The 19357-nt window shown below is 28.8% G+C and overlaps 1 protein-coding gene across 1 annotated transcript; it reads right to left on the bottom strand.

Moving 5' to 3' along the window:
* Positions 1 to 12683: 12683 nt before the first annotated feature.
* On the bottom strand, positions 12684 to 17457 carry LOC120087182 (protein LOW PSII ACCUMULATION 3, chloroplastic). The gene is made up of 12 exons (XM_039044086.1): positions 16995 to 17457; positions 16579 to 16609; positions 15936 to 16028; positions 15778 to 15840; positions 15207 to 15318; positions 14638 to 14723; positions 14139 to 14197; positions 13954 to 14056; positions 13794 to 13854; positions 13532 to 13614; positions 13368 to 13448; positions 12684 to 13162 (listed from the first exon to the last, which is right to left on the bottom strand). The coding sequence occupies exons 1-12, from the start codon at positions 17336 to 17338 to the stop codon at positions 13103 to 13105; spliced, it is 1176 nt and encodes a 391-aa protein (XP_038900014.1). The 5' UTR covers positions 17339 to 17457; the 3' UTR covers positions 12684 to 13102.
* Between the last annotated feature and the right edge of the window lie 1900 nt (positions 17458 to 19357).

The following is a 19357-nucleotide window of genomic DNA, read 5'->3' as shown; positions in this document are numbered from 1 at the left end:
TTAAAATTCTAAACTTATTAATCAATCAATTTATACCCTTTCTTACCTTAAAATCACTTAAATAAGATTATTTTTCTCCCAACATCTTATTGAAAGAAAAATTATTACAAAATTTTCCAAATAAGTAGAGAAACTAGACAAGAAGGTGTAAACCTACTTAAATTAATAAAAAAGTTGTCACTATCAATTTGATTTTAAAATGAAGTCTTAATAAATGGTTTAAATTTATTTATGATTGTTTAAAATTTAAACTAATACAATCATTGTTTTTTAATTTTCAAGTGACATTACCTAAAATTTAATTAGAGATATATTTTCTCCTTGAACTAAATTATAACATTGATTCTTGAGTTATTAAGTGTCATATTTCTTCTGTTACTTTACTTTATTTATTTATTTATTTTTATAAAAAAAGTTAGCGTATATAATTTTTTAGGTGTTTAATTTTGAAAATAAGTCTTGAAGTGTTTGACAACAACTTAAAATAACATTTGAACCTGTCTAAAGTTTATTTTAAACAATGTTAATCAAAATGATTTAAATAAAAATTATACTATTAAAAAATATTTTTCTCTAGTCAATCCAGATAAACCTTTAGAATTTTAAATGAAGTGTTCAACTAATTACTGAAGTTAACTTTGTTAGTCTAATGATCCTTTGATACATATTGTATTGTACGATGTGGATAAAATTAACAATAGAACTCTGTTTAACACAAAATTGAAAGTAGAGATAACTAATTAAATAAGCATAATCACAAAAGTTCAATCATCAAAATTATAATTATTTTTAATAAACAGTATAAAAGTAAAGTGAGAATTTGAATATTTGACCTCGAAAAAAAAAAGTTTATTTCGACTACCAAATTTATAATTTAACATTTTCTTTGTCCCTAATTTTTTTTACTCTTTTTAAAAAAATTATTTTTATCTGTTTTACTTCAAACATTCCAACTGAAATTTAAACATTAATAGTATATATTTGATATATAGGTATTATTACATCACACCTTAAATTACTTAAAAACGATTATGGCAAGGATTATATTAGTTGAAGAATTAGAATTAAGATTTTAAAAGTTAAAATATAAAATTAATTTTTATCTTCGAATTAGAGCTTAATTTTTATTTAATCATATGATTTCAAAGCTTAAGGGAGCGTTTGGAACAAAGATTATTCTAAAATTATAATAACCACCTCCTACTATAGTAAATACTATTTCAAAATTCAATTAGTTACATCAATGTTATTTCAAAACCTCCATTTGATACAATATTTACTATTTGTTATAGTTTTTATTATTTTACATTCATCAATTTTTTATTCTTTGCTACAGTGTTTACTATTTTATTTTCAAATTAAAATAATTTATACCTCAAACACATTATAACTCAAACTAAAATAATCTACACCCTGAACATAAACTATTACAATCTAATTATAATAACCTAAGACTATAATAACTAACTCCGTGCCCCGAACGCCTCATTAAAAACTATTTTTTAAAAAAATCTTATTTTTTCTTTTAATTTTATTTTTGTTCCTAAATTTCCAATAAAGATATGTATAAATGTGCATATTTTTACGGAAATTCTTTGATAGAAATTAGGTTGAGCATATGTTTTATTTATTTAATGATTAGATAATTAAACGAATGGGGTATAGGAAATAGTGTTATACATGTGAAAGCTTTTTTTTTTAAAAAAATAGTTTTTTTAATTAAAGATTTCACATTTAAATTAGGAAGAAAACTACCGATTAAGAGTAATTATTTTAAATGGTAAAACTGTTAAAAGTATTTTCATGTATAGCAAAATGTCAAATAGACCGCGATAGACTTCTATCACTGTGATAGGCTTCTATCATTGAACGATAGATCGCGATAGACTTCTATCGCTGATAGACAGTAACATTTTGCTATATTTATAAATAAATTGACTCATTTTATTTTATTTGAAAACAAACCACAATGTAAATTTTATACAAAAACTAAAGGGGAAAAATAATAAATTATTTTGAAAAAAAATTACATTCTTAGTTTTTTTTTTTTTTTTAAAAAAAAAATTGAAATTGAAGTGTGATTCATGAGCCTTGGATTCCTTAGTGTGCTATTTTTTACTTTGGCACTATCACATGCCAAAAAGCTTTGGCAATTGTACATTTGAATAATTAAAGGGAAGCAAAAGGGATTGGTTGGGTTTGAAGGATATCTATAAATTGAAATTCACAGTAGCCAAGAGGGACTTTAAAAAAAAGGTAAAATGAGAAAATTTAATAACAATTAATATAAACTAAATCAAACTCAAATATATTGTGGCATTTTTAAAGATATATCAAATTTATGCTATCAAAAATATATATATATATATATATATATGATTCATTCCTCATAGTTGAACTTACAAAATTCAATCATTTTAAATTTTGTAATATTTTGTTTCAGAACGTATCATTTTCAATAATATATAAAAGATAATTAATGACTGTGTAAATTATGAGATATGTATAGATGTAGACATTGATTGTTAACATATAAATATGTTTTAAATGTTTTTTTTTTTTCAAATAGAAGATATTGTAAATAATTAATTTTAACAGAATAAGTACAAAACAAGTAATTGGTTCAATTCAACCAAATAAAAGATTATTATAGATTTTTCTTCTTTCTTTGTCTGTTATATATATATATATCTATTTCATTTATAAAACCAATTTCTCCTACGCAATATTTCATAAAACAAAAGACTCTTTATAAGGGTTATTAATATTTAATTCACTTCCACTCTTTTTACTCATTTTCTTTGTTATTTTCTTTCCTAATATTGACTTTAAAAGAAGCAAAATTACTAGTTTAATTCCTAAATTTTATTTTGAAATTTATGTATATATGGATAAAAAACTTTTGAAAATATTTAAAACCTTTAATTTAGTGCTCAATAGTTTCATCTACTAATAACTATCTTATACGTTCGTTAAAATTTCAATTTTAAAGTCCTTGTCCTATTCGTTATTTTTCAAAATTTAGGGATCTACTAAATACAAAACTGAAAGTCTAGAATTCAATATAGCATAATATTCAAATTTATTTCTAATACATCAATTAATTTTAAAATTGAATAAGTTTAAGATGTGTAATTTAATGTTATGTTAATCATTAGACTTCTTTCATAACCCCACACATTAATTATCTCTATAATTTTATAGCTATATAATCCATACATGGTAGGCTAGGGCCAAAGTTAAATTCAATAATTTTTAAATATATATATATATATATATATATATANAAAGAAAATGCATAGTCCTTTATATTTATCGTGAATTTGACATATAAAAATTCACTATCTCTAGTAGATAAAACATTTATTATCATTTTAAAAAGTTCATTTGTCGATATATTTACGTTTTCTTATTTTGATGGTAACAACTTTGGTTGAGAAAAATTGTAATTACTCAATTGTAAAAGATTTTTCTTGTTTAATATTCTAAAAAATATCTGTATAAAAAATTTATTTATATTTTGCCTTTTTCTATTTAAAAAGTTTTTAGATGTAATTTTTTTTTTCTTTTAATAAAAGTTTTCTTAAGAAGTCTACAAAGGATTTCATACTTTTTATTTTCTTTTTGGTCAAATATCAGAGATAAAAGGTTGGTGTTGCTTTTAACAATCTAGAATTCTTTAATCATATATGTTTATAAAAGTAGACAGCCTCCAAAATTCCACCCTCAAAAGTTTTGAATGGGGGAAGGCTTTAATCAAATTTGAAAGTTTGAACATAATTTTTCCAAAATATTTTGATAAGTTATTACTCACCACTTCAAAATATATTAAATTACACATTAAAATTAACTGTAAATTAAGAAGTCTCAGTACTGTATAAAAATTAAATAATTAACCCTATAAACATCACTTTTGCCTATTGATTTCTATGTATAATTGTTTACCATTTAAGAGTGTTTTCAAAATCAAAACAAAATTTTTAATTAAAACTAGAGATGTTCAAATAACCCAATAACCCAGACAACCAAACCCAAAATGTAAAGGTTGGGTTGGATTATACTTTTTTTTATTTTTGTTGGGTTGGGTTAGGTAGTAGGTTGACTAAAACAAAATTTGAATTTTGTATATATATATATATATATATATCTTTATTTAAAGTTTGCTTACTTGTATTGATTAATTTGTGAATTTGTAATATCTCTCTTATAAAAATGTTATGATATTTGTTTTTATTTAAAGTTTGCAATAAATATCATAGATATTTGGTATTTAACATTTGAATTTTATGAGATTTTAATTATTCATCATGTGTTATATATAAATTTATATATTTTCAATTAAGAAGAAAAAGTAGTTATAACCTGACAACTCAACCCAAATTTTAAGGGTTGGATTGGGTTGGATTGGAGACTTTATTTAGGTTCTTTGGGTTAACAACTCAACCAACTCGAATTTTCGGATTGTTCCAAAAAACACCCTCAACCCAACCTAATCCAACTCATGTACACCCTTAATTAAAACTAAAAAACAAAATATAGGTCTTGTTTGGAAACTATTTTGTCTTGGGTAATTAAACCTATTTTCTCTCAATTTTTAAAATAATTAGTATATTTCTTCAGTACAATAGTTGAATTATTAGTCAAATTCCAGGAACAAAAACAAGCTTTTAAAAAATAATTCTTTTAGTTTTCAAAACTTGGTTTGGTTTTTAAAACATTGGTAAAAAGTGGATAACAATGCAAGAAATTTATAGGTGGAAGGAGTATCTGTAAATTTAATTTTAAAAAACTAAAAACAAAAAACTTAAATGGTTACCAAACAGGACTATAATTATTAAAAACTTATTTTTCTTTTTGAAATTTGGGTAAGAATTTAATAAGTTTACATAGAAAATACGAAAACTATGATTAAAAAAAAAGGTTATGTGAAACTAGCATAAAACTCAAAAATCAAATAATTACCAAACAAGATATTAAAAATAAAATATATAAACCTAAGTATATAACATTAATTCGAGACAACACAATAGTATGTACGTACTACAAAGTGAGAGTATTATCTTTAATATTACAATCGATTGTCCATTTCTTCACAAATTATTACTAACACACTTGTAGGTCAATTGAACATATTCGATTTAATATAATTAACTTAATAACGAAACATATAAACCTAAATCAAGAGGGCATTTAACAACATTACAATAATGAGTGGATACAAAATGAGATGATTAATTTTACACAATATATTCAATATTTGGGTCTTTTTTTAAAAAAAAAAAAAAGTTTGAAGTTAAATGAAGTTATAGAACAAATTAAAGTATGGAAGAAGATTGGAGAGATTGGTGGAGACCACTGGGAATATTCATTAATTTAGGCAATAAGTTAGGGAAAGGAGAGAATGTATAATGTAAGATTAATGAATGTGCAAACAAATGTTTTTTTAAAAAAAAAAAATTAAAAGAAAAAAAAAAAGTAGTCTGTTTTTGTGTGAAGTGTGCTTTGTTGGTAGTGAACAATAGAACATGCTTCTGCTGCTCTCTCACTGCTCACCCAACTCAGAAATAACATGTTACCTGCCATTTTCATCCATTTATATACTTTTTCTTTTTTAAAAAATGTTAAATTTTAAATTTAGTCCATCAACTTTCAAATGTTTTAAAATTCATACCTCAATTATAGATAAAATTTGAAAAAAATTTAAGTCCGTAACGATTTTATATTTTATTTTTATTTTTTTTCAAAATTTATACTTGTTTTCCCCCTAAATTTTATACGGTAATTTTTAGATTTCTTGAAAAAAAAACATCTAAATTAATTAGTCAATTTTGAAAAGAAAACTACTTAGGTACGTCCCATCAGATTGTCCAATCATAACTTGTCATGTGGTAAATTTTGTTTTTTTTGTTTTTTTTTTCTTTTTTGAAGTATTTTAATATCTTTTTATGTGAGTAGTAGAAAATGATGCACAAAAATGAGTGCATCTTGAAATGCATATAAGTATTAACCATTTGAAAAACCAAACAGTTTTTTTAAGACTATTTTTTTTTTTAGTTTTCAAATCTTGACTTGGTTTTTAAAAATATTTGTGAAAATGGGATAACAAAACAAATAAGCTTACATGTGGAAGTAGTGTTTATAAGTTTAATTTTTTTTTAAAAAAAATAAATTATTATCAAATGGGACTTTAGAGTTTTGTTATAGACAAAAATAAAATTTATATCTAATATAACATTTAATTTTTAAGATTTTCGAATATGTTATAAATTTGTTACACTTTTAAAAGTTCAATGACCAATTAAACACCAACTTTAAAGTTCAAACGTTAAACTTGTAATTTAAAAAATAAAAAATATCTCTATCATGAGTTAGATGAGAGAGAAATCAAACATCCTCACAAAAGGTTAGATTGATTAAAGAGAGCCTAGAAAAAAGACTACCTAACTTATCATGTCACGCTTTTTTTTTTTCGTCTCTTGGGATGTATGTAAAGAGCAATTGTAAAGAAGAAAATTTTATTGGTTGACTAATTAGAAGTTAAGTATCGTTTTAGTAATATTGAATAAGTTATATTTTCATTTATAGAAATATGTATCGACAATTAAAAAATGAAGGTAATTTTTTTTTTTAAAAAAATAAGACTAAAATATTTATATATATCATTCCATTTAAATTGAACTTTTGAATATAGAGATCACACTTATATTTATATATATATATATATAGATAATGAATAGTTGAAATGTGGTGGGATCTCTATATTTTGTTCTTTTTAAGGTTGTGGGAATTTTATTTTCATCATGGAACATAAAAACATCTAATAACCTAAGGCAAATGTGGACAAATCAAGTGAAGAAGGAAATATTGGTTTGATAAGGGGCCAAATAAAATGTGACATGTTTGTGCAATTGGACCAACCATCAATGATTTTTATTTTAGTAGATAATTATCTTTTTTTTTATATTATTATTCTATATAATTCAATTATGTGGGAAAACAATTATAATATGTAATAGTGAAGAATATATTATATAGTCTCTCTCTCATAAACCATGTGTCAATGATAGAAGGATGAAAGTGAAAGATTAAAGTGAACCCATTAACTAATGTCCCCCAAGAGCATCCCATTAGGGCAATGTAATTGAGATTCTTTCCCAAAATTTAGGCATAATTTGTTTGATTGATAATGTTGGCCAAACAACTTTTTCTTTGTACTTTACATTTTTTGTTCTAATATGTTTGAGATCATTGGTATGTAAATTATTAAACTTTGTTGGGTATTTATTTATTTATTTATTTTTCATTTAATCAAATTACGTCTTCGAAACTTTTAAACCTTCTATTTTAATTGTTATAATTTGCAGGTTAAAATAATCTTACTTCTATTGTAATTTTTAAGCTTTGCATGTAAAAAATATTCTTAATCATATTATATGGTTAAATAATGATTTTTCTAATAGTAAATCAAATTCGTTAATAAACCCAACATTAATATATGACTTCAAAAACATGTAGAAATATATTGATTATATTATAAAAATATAGAGAAATTCTTATAAATAGAAAAATTTTAAAAATATTTACACTTTATAGTAAAAAGTTTCAAGAGTGGTTTGTACTTTAGAATTTTTTGCTATAAATTGTAAATATTTTTAAACATTTTTTTATATTTAAAAAGGCCCCAATGTATGTTTTAACCCTAATGGATGTTTTGGTTCATCGTGTTCGGGTATTTATCGATTTTTTTATGAAACAATTTATGCTAAATGTATGTTTTAACCCCTAATTTGAGTACATTTTAAACTTATATCCTTGGTGAATGTTAAAATATGGTTGATAATAAACTTGTATGTCATAATATATATTGTATATATATAAAAAAAAGCACTCTCTTTAAAAAAAATTTGAATTCTTTTTATCTGCTTAGACAAGATAATGGTTAAAACCCTCAATAAGAGTTTGGACTTCCAATAATTTGATGGACAACTCTTGAGAGATCTTTTGGAAACCAACGTACATAGAAAATCCAAATGAGTCATGAAACATCCACTCAACTATGCTGCAACACTTTTTAGAGTTCCACGAAAGCATCAACATTCCACTTCCATTCTTTCACCTGAGGGGGGCACCATTAAACTTGATTCACTATGCTCTCCATTCGAGTAATATGTAAATCAACAGAAAGCCAATAAAGATACTCGTCAAGATATAAGTTACTTATCTTGAAACTACTCGAGCAACACTATGATTCTACTTATACTTAAAGAATCTTAATAGCTTCAAAGATACAACGATTTGTTTTTCCTAACTTATCCATCATCTACTCTCATAGGTTAGATACCAATCAAAATTCCCTAGAAAAGAGGGTCATATGTTAGGAAGGTAGTGGAGCCAAATAATACTTCATATCTTCCTGCAGAACAAACATAAAGGATTGATATTGACCCAAATTTTAATAATGTACTTGATCTAAACTTGATTATTTTTAAGACGATAATTAAGTATTATGTTATAAATTTTACCTACCCTTTATTTTGGAATTTACTTGTTTTTAAAAAGAAAACTTAAAAAAGAAAATGGTTTTCTAAATCACAAACCAATGGTTGAGGTATGGAAGTGGGGCCCAAGAAATTCAGGTGACAGACCAATAAAATCTAAGTACGTGGCTTGTCAACTGTAGGTGTAGGTGACAGTGATCCTTATTGTTTGATGTTCGTCAGTGACGGGAAAGAAATATTACCCAAAGAATAATATGATATTTGATAGATGTGATTCACCAAAACTATGGCCCCATCTTCCAATTATAAACATATTCTCATTTAATTTTCATGACTTACTCTTCAATTTCAACCAATAGATTGAGAAAATCTAGAAATAGTAATTAAAATCTTATTCACGCATCTATAATTAAGTTGATACTTCATTCTAATAGAGATACGCATTAATTAGAAAAGATATATATATTATATGTATATGTATATGTAAAAGACCATGTTTTCATTTGTAGTATATTTATAGATGAAACTTGTAAAAAGTTATGCCGATAGATTTCAAATTTTGATTTGATTTCATGAATATATTAGTGATTAATCTAATGATGGTATCTTAAGGAAAAAAAACTAATGATGATATGTCACATCAATTTGGTAAACTCGATTTATATAGATAATTAATATTTTATCTATCAAATATACTTAACTTTTTTTTTATTGCACTTATGTAGTTTAGGCCACTTTTTCGATAATAGTTCACTGCTTTTCAATAAGGTCATCTTTATCAAATCATAATGGATTTTGATGTAATTGAAATGAGCTTGATTGATGGATGAATCACAATATGCCTGAATCGCAAATATAATTGGATTGTTTTTTATCGCGTTTACCTAGAAGTATGAACTTGTCACATTTTATTGTTATTGTTATCATTATCGTTACGACTTGACCTAAGGGAAAACAAAATTTCCCGAGGGACTGTGGGGAATCCCCAGTTTGATTGAGTATGAGGTCATATCGAGGATTTAAATGGGATCTTCATTCGGGAACGGGGTAGGGACAGGGAGGGGATCCCTGCCCCATCCCGACCCTGTTTTAGTTATTTTTTTTCTAATTAAATTTTTATTAAATTTATAATAAAAAGTATTAAAATATTTTTTCTATTTATTAATTTGAACAAATATATGTAACAATAATACTAATTTCTTACATAAAATTTACAATTTCAATGTAAATACTAAATTTAGTTAATTTTAAATAATAAAAATAATAAAATAAAAAGAAAAAAAAATTTCCCCGTAGGGACCCAAAACTCCGAATGGGGATTCTCCGACTTTGATCCTGACCCCCAAAATCAGAGAATGGGGCAGGGACGGGGATTAAAATCCCCACGGGGACAGAAATGGGGAGTGTATCCCCACCCCGCCCTGGCTGCGTTGCCATCCCTACTTGACCCTAACAATAATGGTAATAGTAATGGTAAAGGTAAAGGTAACAATCAATGTGGCATATTCATAATTCTTATATTGTTATAGTAACAATATCTGTAACGAAAACAGTAAACGTAGTGATTCCCATGTAATTTTCAACTATAATCCGATTGAACACCCTTCATTCTTCAATTAGACTACACTATTTGATTATAGATTTCAAGGTGGACCCACAATTTATTACAATGACGGAGTCATGGAATGTAGGTAAATAACAACAAAAACAATCAATTAGGGTCCATTTATTACATTACCAAGGATGGATTACCTTTCACATGAGGTGAACGTGACCTTAATTCAATTGACTAATGATATTTTAAAAATTAATTTGTTCTTTTAATCAATTAGTATATCTCATGCAATAGTAATCAATTATTAATGACCTTTCATACATCGGTATTAGATCAATGGTTATTGATTAAAATAAAGAGTTGTTTTCGAATATAGTAAAATGAGTCTAACTTATTTATAAATATAGCAAAATGTTACTGCAGTGTCTATCATTTTAGAGATGTCCAAAAAACCTATGGAGTCGGGGTCCCACAGGGATTATCCCCGTATACACAGAGAATGGGGGAGGGAGTGAGAATTTTTTTTTCCGTTTGCAATTCGGGGCTGACGGGGAATATATTCCCCAACCCCGACTCCGACCCCGCCCCGGCTTTTGTATATAAATTATATATATATATTTATTTATTGTAGACTTTGTTAGGATAATTATTGAGGTTTTAATTATTTAAGTTTAAGACTTTATTACTTTAATTCCTTAGATGTTGTAATATTTAAGATAAGATGTTCTAATGGTTAAATTTTAATTTATAAAAATTATGAGAATTTAGTATTTTAATTATATCTTTTTAAATTGAATGTATACTATTGTTTTTATTACCAAAATTGATAATATATTTAAATGAAAGTTATATTGGATATGTTTAAGGAATGGTTAAAAATATATATTTAATTGAAATTAAAAAAATTGTTAGAAAAAAATGATGGCGGAAAAATTTTTCTTGTGAGAAACCTGATCCCTGCAAAATCCTCGTAGGAAAATTTATGGGGACGAGGACAGGGACATGAAGGGCTCTACATTCCGTTATATGTAAAAAATATTTTTAGCAATTTTGTCATTTAAAACAATTAATTAAAATAAATTTATTTTAAATTTTTTTAAAAAAATATAAATATTTTCGTAAAATTATGAGCAAAGCGAGAGACAATGAGAACACAAATATCGAAAAAATAAAGTATAATATAATAAATAAATAAAATTAGTTTAGAAAATAACACAATGAAATATATGAAATTAAAAATTAGAAATTTCTCTAGAATTTCTCTTTTATTCTCACCAGCATGTGTATTTTTTTACAAAATCCACAAATGATCAATAGTTTGGCAACTAGGATGTGACAAATTTGGCCACTAAGCATGGGTAGATATGACACTTGGTTTTTAGACACCAAGCCTAATAACATATTATACCGAATTTTTTATTGTATCACTTTAAACCCTAAACTTTGGAATAGTATCAACTTAAACTTCAGACTAATAATTGTATCGATTTAAACATTAAACTTTAATAAGTATATTGATTTAAACCTCAAATTTTCATAAGTGTATCCAAATAAAACATAATAGAAGGTTTAAATTGATACACTTATGAAACTTCAAGATTTAAATTATTACATTTATGAAAGTTTGGAGTTTAAATTGATACCATTATTAATTTAAAGTTTAAATTATTACATTTATGAAAGTTTAAGGTTTAAATTAATACAATTATTAGTTTATGGTTTAAATTAATACAATTCCCAAAGTTTAGGATATATAAATTGATATTTGCCCTAATATTTTTGTAATAAAGATATCACATAGTTCTTCCATGTACTTAAAATCCGCATCCAAAATATAGCTTACAGCTGAAGTTGGAGCCTCACTTGGGCGAAGAGACAGACAACATTATATTTTAAATCTGTCTTTTTCTTCTGTTTTGATTTATTTAAAAGTCTGCATCTATTTTTCAATTATATCTTTAAGATAATCATGATTGGTTGCCTATAATATATCGTTGACTACTTACATAACTGTATTAGTTAATTGATGATACATCTTATTACTATTACTATTACTATTATTACTAGTCAATGATAAATAAAACCACATTAGTGAATGATTATGATTGATCAATCACAGTTAGACCTTAGAGGAATGGTTTCCAATTTAACAAAATATGACATAAAGATTAATTACAAAAAGGACTCGTCACCGAGACTCAAAGACAATAAACTTCGTAAGGGACCAAACATCAACTAGATCCCTCTCCAACCCATTAAGAATTCTACCGTATCTCTCCCCCAAATATATACCCACAACAAAGCACACATTCCGACTTTCCAAAGAAAGCTTCCTTTCCGTTGAAAGGACGGACGGGGGAGGAACTTTCATCACATTTTCATTTTTATATAACAAATGATGATTAATCAAAGATTACAAGCAGTATAACTATGACTGATACCAGTAAATTAATAACAGAGAAGTTAATTAGTGATTGAAAATGATGTTTGAATGTAGAGCTTATAAAAAATAATTAGCTTTTGGTCCAAAGCAATTGCTTTTATTTTCTTTCCAAAACAAGTAGTTGTAATAGTTTGGATTGTTCTACATATTATGGATTCAGTTAAAAAACTCAGTTATGAACCACATATTGCATGAAAATAGTTGAACTTCATACTTGGCAAGGATTAAACCATCTAAGAGGCCTGATTTATACTTTTTTAAAGGAACATGAGTGAAAAAGAAAAAGAAACTCAGTATCAAGGATGAACAACAAATCGTAATTTACTGCGACTTATAAAATGTACAAGATTACTTCACCTTGAATTCCAGAGGTGAATGAGCTGGATTCAAGTTTGTGTCAATCTTCTGAAGCTGGTGGGTTGAAAAGAGATGTAGATTTAACTTTTGAGATAGAATTTCCCTGCAGTAACTCTTCAAAGATAGCCATAAGAGTCTTTTATAAAGAAGCCATCCGTTTGATCAAGGAAATATAGTTGAAATCTCGTGTCCGATGTCATCAACGTTGTGTCTACGAAAATACGAGGAAATAATTGACACTAGAGGTGCTCAACTACGCCATGCCGAAGATACTTCAGAGTCAACATCTTCTTCCCACCAAGTGGCAGCCTGCAAAAGTAGACTAGATTTCAACAGTTTCCTACAATTTTACTAATACGATTTGGCAGCAAAATATGAAGCAGATTTCTCTTCAAATTTCTGGTAGGTTGGTGGGGAAGCAAATAAGAATTAATTGCACAAGAAAAAGTAGCAATGAGTTATCGCCATATAGAAGGAAAGATATAAAACAGAATCACAGATATAAAGAAAAAACCTTGTAGCCCCTGCGGAGAAATTCTAGTGAGCTTCCTTGTTCTTCCTGTAGTCCAAGGACCCTTAATAGTTCATCTTTGGTCTAAATTACAAGCAACGGTTAGTCCAAAAACACCAGACAAATGTTTAACAGCTAAAAGTTTGAAGTACTTCAGTTTTACATACTTCACCAAGGGTGAACCTTGTCTCACTCTCTGCAACGCAAGCATAAGAATTATCTGATTGTTTTAGCATCACTTGCCAAGGTCCTGAAAGTATTATGAGGATGAATAGAAATGACGACAGATAGATGTAAAAACACAGATGAATCTAAAAATTAGCTAGCGAAACTTAAGAGGGTGGTGAACCAATTTGGACACAGAAAGATATCAAGAGAATTAAAAAACGAAATTCTCCAACAGAAAGTGCAATAAAACATTATACGCACCAGGGTATTGACGAAACAATGCTCCACTGTAATTAACAATATACGGTGCTACTGCTACTGTCTTAGTATCCCTCCCCCCAAAGAGAACCAAGAATAGAGAATTTAGTCAAGATATAAATATAAGTATAACTAAAAAAGTTTCCAAGATGAGATCCGAGACCTTAGAATACTCTCTGATTCGAATATAGAACACTGGGATAAATTGAGAGAGAAATCGATAATGCAAATCTTTGGGGGGGAATCCCAGTAAGCCCAAGTCCGCACTGTAATTTACAAACTTTTGATCAGTAGTTACATATATGAACCCAATATCTATCAAAGATGGATGAAGAGGAGGATCATTACCGCAAGGTTTCAAGTTCTAGATTAAACAACAGGGTGGGGATTGACGAAGCAAAAGTTTCCTGCAAATCCCAAAATGAGTCACCTTATGTTGACAGGCAAAAACAAATTGGGCTAAACCAAATGAAGTTAACTAAAACATAACTTATTACGTGAAAAAATGTCACTCAGAAAGCCATGAATAGGTCTTACGCAGAACGTGCCTATTAAGTTGGAGAAGAAGTATTTTATAACCATCAATCCCACCATGAAAGATGCCACTTATGTAACGGCAATAATTATAAGAACTCACCCCATGTCCTCTAAAATATCAGTATTCAGTAGACAGCTAAATCATAATCAATAGGAGGAAAACATTTTAAGAAAATATGTAGTGAAAAAACGGAAATTAGCCCAACGTGACCAATTAGAGAAGAAATCATGATAACTTTTAATCAGAAGCTAATCAGTTTATGCCATAGGTTCAAAAATTGCTATCTTGCAATTAGCATAGACATCATACCACATACTTCTCTATCAAACCAAGTTCACGCGTGCTACAATTAATGAATATATACAAAGATGGAGGGTCACTAGATGTCCAACGACCTGCAAATCAGATAGATTGCAAAGAGTGAGAAATCATCAAATGAGAATGTTGGCCCTGGAGAAAAGCGGGTAAAGAAATAAAAGATTATTACAATATAACACATACAGACAAGCTGAACAAGAAGAAACATGTTTATATCCACAAAAGTGAAGTGAAATACATAGGAAGAGGCAGTTTTAAGTTTATACATAGTTCTCTCATATAGGATTATGTTCGATCATAGTATTTCTCTCTTTTTTTTCTCTCATCATTTTTTTCTTCCCTTTGGCTCTTTCTTTTCTCCCTGTCATTTTCCTTTTCTTTATTATACAGTTTATGAATGTAAGTTTCAGTCTTGCCATAATGGTTAGGGTCATGCAAAATATATCATATATTTGCAAAACGCACTTAATAGTGAAACACATGGCCATGACATGCACATAATAAAAAAAAGAGGACAAGAATGTGAAACATCTTCTGAGATCCATGCGTATAGAACCAACCTGAATTCTCGTCTTCAAAATCAAAATCAAGGGTGTTTCTAACAGATCTGAAGAAAGATGTGACAGGCCCAGCAGGGACATCATCCAGGGAACTTACGGTTATTCCATCAATCTGAAAGATAAAAGGGAAAAACAAGATCAAATGAGCACATAAAACGGGGACCAAGATTTATATTGTGTGGACAAGCTTGCCTAAACCCTCATCATGGTGGGAACAAATACATTTTTTTAAAAAATGAAAAAATCCCTTAAGATGAAGCAGTTGAGGCTTTGGGTGGATGCTCTTTTCACTATCTTTGGAAGGACTGACTAGAGACAAATAGGATAATTTTTCATCGAATATATAGATTTTTTTTCTTAACAACTTTAGGATGTCCTTCTTGGGGTGTTTTTCCCAATCCTCCAGAATTATTTATATAACCAATTAATAACAACCACAGAGTTTCTGCTGTAATATCTTTTCACTTGGTTTGGATCTTCCCTCTCTTTTGGTACTCTTACCATCTTAAACAAAATATTTACTTCTTAACAACAAGGCAAAACAAAGAGGTTTGAAGAGTTGGCTTGTTACCGAGTCGAGAGCTGTTTTGAACAACTGTGAAGCTCTGCGCTTCTCTGGCTTATCTGGAAACACCTAAAGTTATAACACGAGTTTTTAACAGCTGCACAAACTTCCAAAGGGGTTTGCAATATATATATATGTGTGTGTATATATACATAGTTGCTTACAATGCAAGATCTAGTTCCTCTCTTTTCTTGAAGATTCCTTGCAACAGCCAGGGCAAGTTGGATATTTGCATCAATGAACTCATCTGAAGATCCCTTGACATATTTAGAAATTTTCTCAAATCAAATGAACATCTGCTATCAACAATCCAAATCAACATAATTCTGAATGTAACCCATACTCCACACATCAAGTGTCAAATCGGTGGAGGCATTTATCTATACCTCATGTTAATATACTATTCACAACTTCTTTTCAACTGGTGTCCTCGCAAGGAATACTATTCTATATTCATGGCTAGCTCATAAAAGAAAAACATGCAAGCATAAAATTCTTTGGACAATTTATACCATGGCCCTAGGTTAACTGAGTACATCTATAATCGAGAACTAATACGAGCTGCAAGGTACATTGGTTGAAGATTTATGATGAACGACTAAATATTTAAGCAGGTCTAGTTTTCCCCCTTTTCTTTGAGGTTCCTTGCAAGTTGATTATTTACATCAATGAAATCATACAAGGATCCCTTTACATATATAGAAATATCCTCTAAGGAAAAGGCCTATATGGGGAGTATTTTAATAAATGAGAAAACATAATGTTCTGAGCATCGAATTCCATTAAGAACATGCTTTAGAAAGATACCTTATACGAAGAAATGTTGCTAGGCAGGGGTCTGAATATAGGAAATCCCACCAAAAAAACAAAAAACAAAACGAGGGTTAGAAAATAATGAGGATTATACTCCGAAACATTTCGACGCTAAAAGGATATTGTTACTTCTCATAAGCTGCAAAGATATTAAGAAACAATTTACCTAAACGGACTACGGTTTGAATCTCAGTTTCAAATAAGACTGAAATAAAACCCACAACCGATTACTATACTTCGGGGCAGAGGAATTAGCAGAAACGAAAATAAACGTACAGCATTGTAGTAATAACTCTAATGCTAACTTGCTAAGTAACAAATTAAAGGAATGGACAGTGTTCCTAAAAAAACAAGCCTAATAGGACTGAAGAATAAGACCCCCAATATTCATAGAGAAAACGAAAGATTACGGGAAATCAATCTCCAAGCGGATCTTTCCGTCCTCCAGAGCATAAGCAAGAGAATTCGCAGCATCGGAGACTAAGACCTCGTAGGTTTTGGGCTTATAAATGGGAACTCCAGCCTTAGGATCGGAGCTCTGAGTAACCGGTGAAGTTCGTTCTTTGTCACGACAGTGTATCCTAAAGCAAAATCCCGAAGTTGCCAAAGTTTGAGCGCCAAATAAGCTGGATCGTGTAGAACGCCGTAGTGCGCAGAAGGAAGAGGAAATGGGAGAGAAGAGAAAGTTGCTGTGAAACGATCGAGATAGAGAGGGAATTTGCGGTGGTGAAGAGACAAACGCCATGATCGCCATGGCTAAGCTCTCTGAAGTTCTCAGTCGAAGTTCAGTCGCCGGGGAAAAGACAGCCGGTCGTTTGGATGAGACGATAACGAACTTGAAGACGCCACTTTATGATTTTCCCGCGGGTCCTCTCTCTTCTAGAATATTTGCATTAGCCCCTTCAACTTCTTGAAATTATAATTGAGATACTTAATTCTAGTTCTATGTATAACTATTTCCTTTTATATATTTCAAAAAAATAAGTATTTTTGGTTGGGTTTTATGTCCTAAAATTCGTGATTTGTAAATAAAAGAATTTATTATGAGAATTCAATAAAATTATCATTGAATATATTGTTTTTTTAGAAATCCAATAAACCTAAGTCCCTTGACTATTATATGAGTACTTGAACTTTATGTAGAGATATACAAGTGAATCAGGTTTGAGTAAATAGTAAAAATGATCTATAGTATATGAATAAGGTTGGGTATATTACTCTAGTAACACTATTGGATGTGATCTACTCTGTAGTTGTTACAAAGAGTTGTAAAGTACTACAAACGAAGTGATTCTAATTCGATCATGTTGGGATATGAGGAATGGGGGTGTCCTGTACAAATGAGTTTTGTGCAAGATCAGGCCACGAAACCAGTCACTCTTACTTTATAACGTTGTTTACTATTTAAGACTGACTATTTCAAAGCGATGACCTAGGTAACTTAACCTTAATCCTAAGCTAACTATGAACTCCTGTTTGTTCGGGATTATCCTTTGATCTGTAAACGGTGAGAGTAGACCAACTGCCTCTGCTCAATAAGCTTACCATTTTGGGGATAGGACCGGATGAATAGCTGGGAACATAGGGTGCAAGAGGGAATTCACTCCTACCCGATTAGGGTTATTAGAGAGGTTGTTCCTTTAATGCTGATTCTGGGTGTTGAACAAGAGGCCTCACCCTCTCATTGGCCTGAGAGAGATTCAATTTATTGATTGGATCACAAATCAATTGTTCATTAGGGGATCCGTAGAACTTAAGGAACAAGAGGTAAGGGTAAAATAGAGATTCGACCCAGCCGTTATTACGAGCAACCTATGAAGAGTTAATTTACTAATCATGGTTATATCGAGTGGACATAATATATCTACAGTGAAGGGAGTTCAACTATGGGTTTTAGTAGAATCACCCATTAGTTAACGAATGGGGGTTAGATCGATCTAATGAGTTTAGCCGTTTAATCTCGAATCGTTAGAACCCATGATCTGTAGGTCCACGAGGTCCCCTATTAGCTCGTAAATGGATTAACTATAGAATAGCGTGATAAGTCAATTTAAAGTGTTCAAATTAGAATTAAATGAAATTGGAGAAATAATATTTAAATATGATTTAAATATTTGAAGATGGAATTGTGTAAAGATTAATTTAATATTTGATATTAAATTAATTAGAATTATTTAAATTGTTTAAATAATTATTTATTAATTTTATAAAGAAAATTTTTTGTAAAATTAATAATATTTTTCAGTTTTATTAAATAAATTTTATTTATGAAATCCATTTTGATAAAATTGAAAAAGAAAAGAAAAACACAAAAGTTGGAAAATTGATTTTCCATTGTCTTCATGAACTAGCTCACCAACAACCCACTTTAAATCTTCATTAACTTCAAGCATGAGCTACATCTCATGCAGAAAATTTCTTTGCATGTATGCCTGCAATATATTGAAGAGATTGGAGTGTTTTGAAGGGAATGCAACCAAACAAATTTTTGTGAAAAATTCGTGAGAGAAGAAGGTTGTTCTTCTGCTTGGTTGCTGTTGTGAGCTTCTCCAAATTCCCTTAATTCCAGCTTATTTTGAGTCCCACTACTCAATCTTGAGTACCAAGAGGATAGTAGAAAAGATTTTGAGGTGGTCTACAACAAGATTTTGTGGAGATTTGCAGCTAGTTCAAAGCTTAGAGGAAGTTCTTCAAAAGGTATGTCATGAAATCTATTTATTTCTGTTGAAGCATGTTTTCTTTTCTGCCAAAATTAATGAATTAAAGTGCTTAT

The sequence above is a fragment of the Benincasa hispida genome, chromosome 9 (assembly GCF_009727055.1).
Source record: "Benincasa hispida cultivar B227 chromosome 9, ASM972705v1, whole genome shotgun sequence".
Classification (NCBI taxonomy): domain Eukaryota; kingdom Viridiplantae; phylum Streptophyta; class Magnoliopsida; order Cucurbitales; family Cucurbitaceae; genus Benincasa; species Benincasa hispida.
The sequence above is the reverse complement of the archived record's forward strand: the minus strand, read 5'-3'. Positions and strand labels throughout refer to the sequence as shown.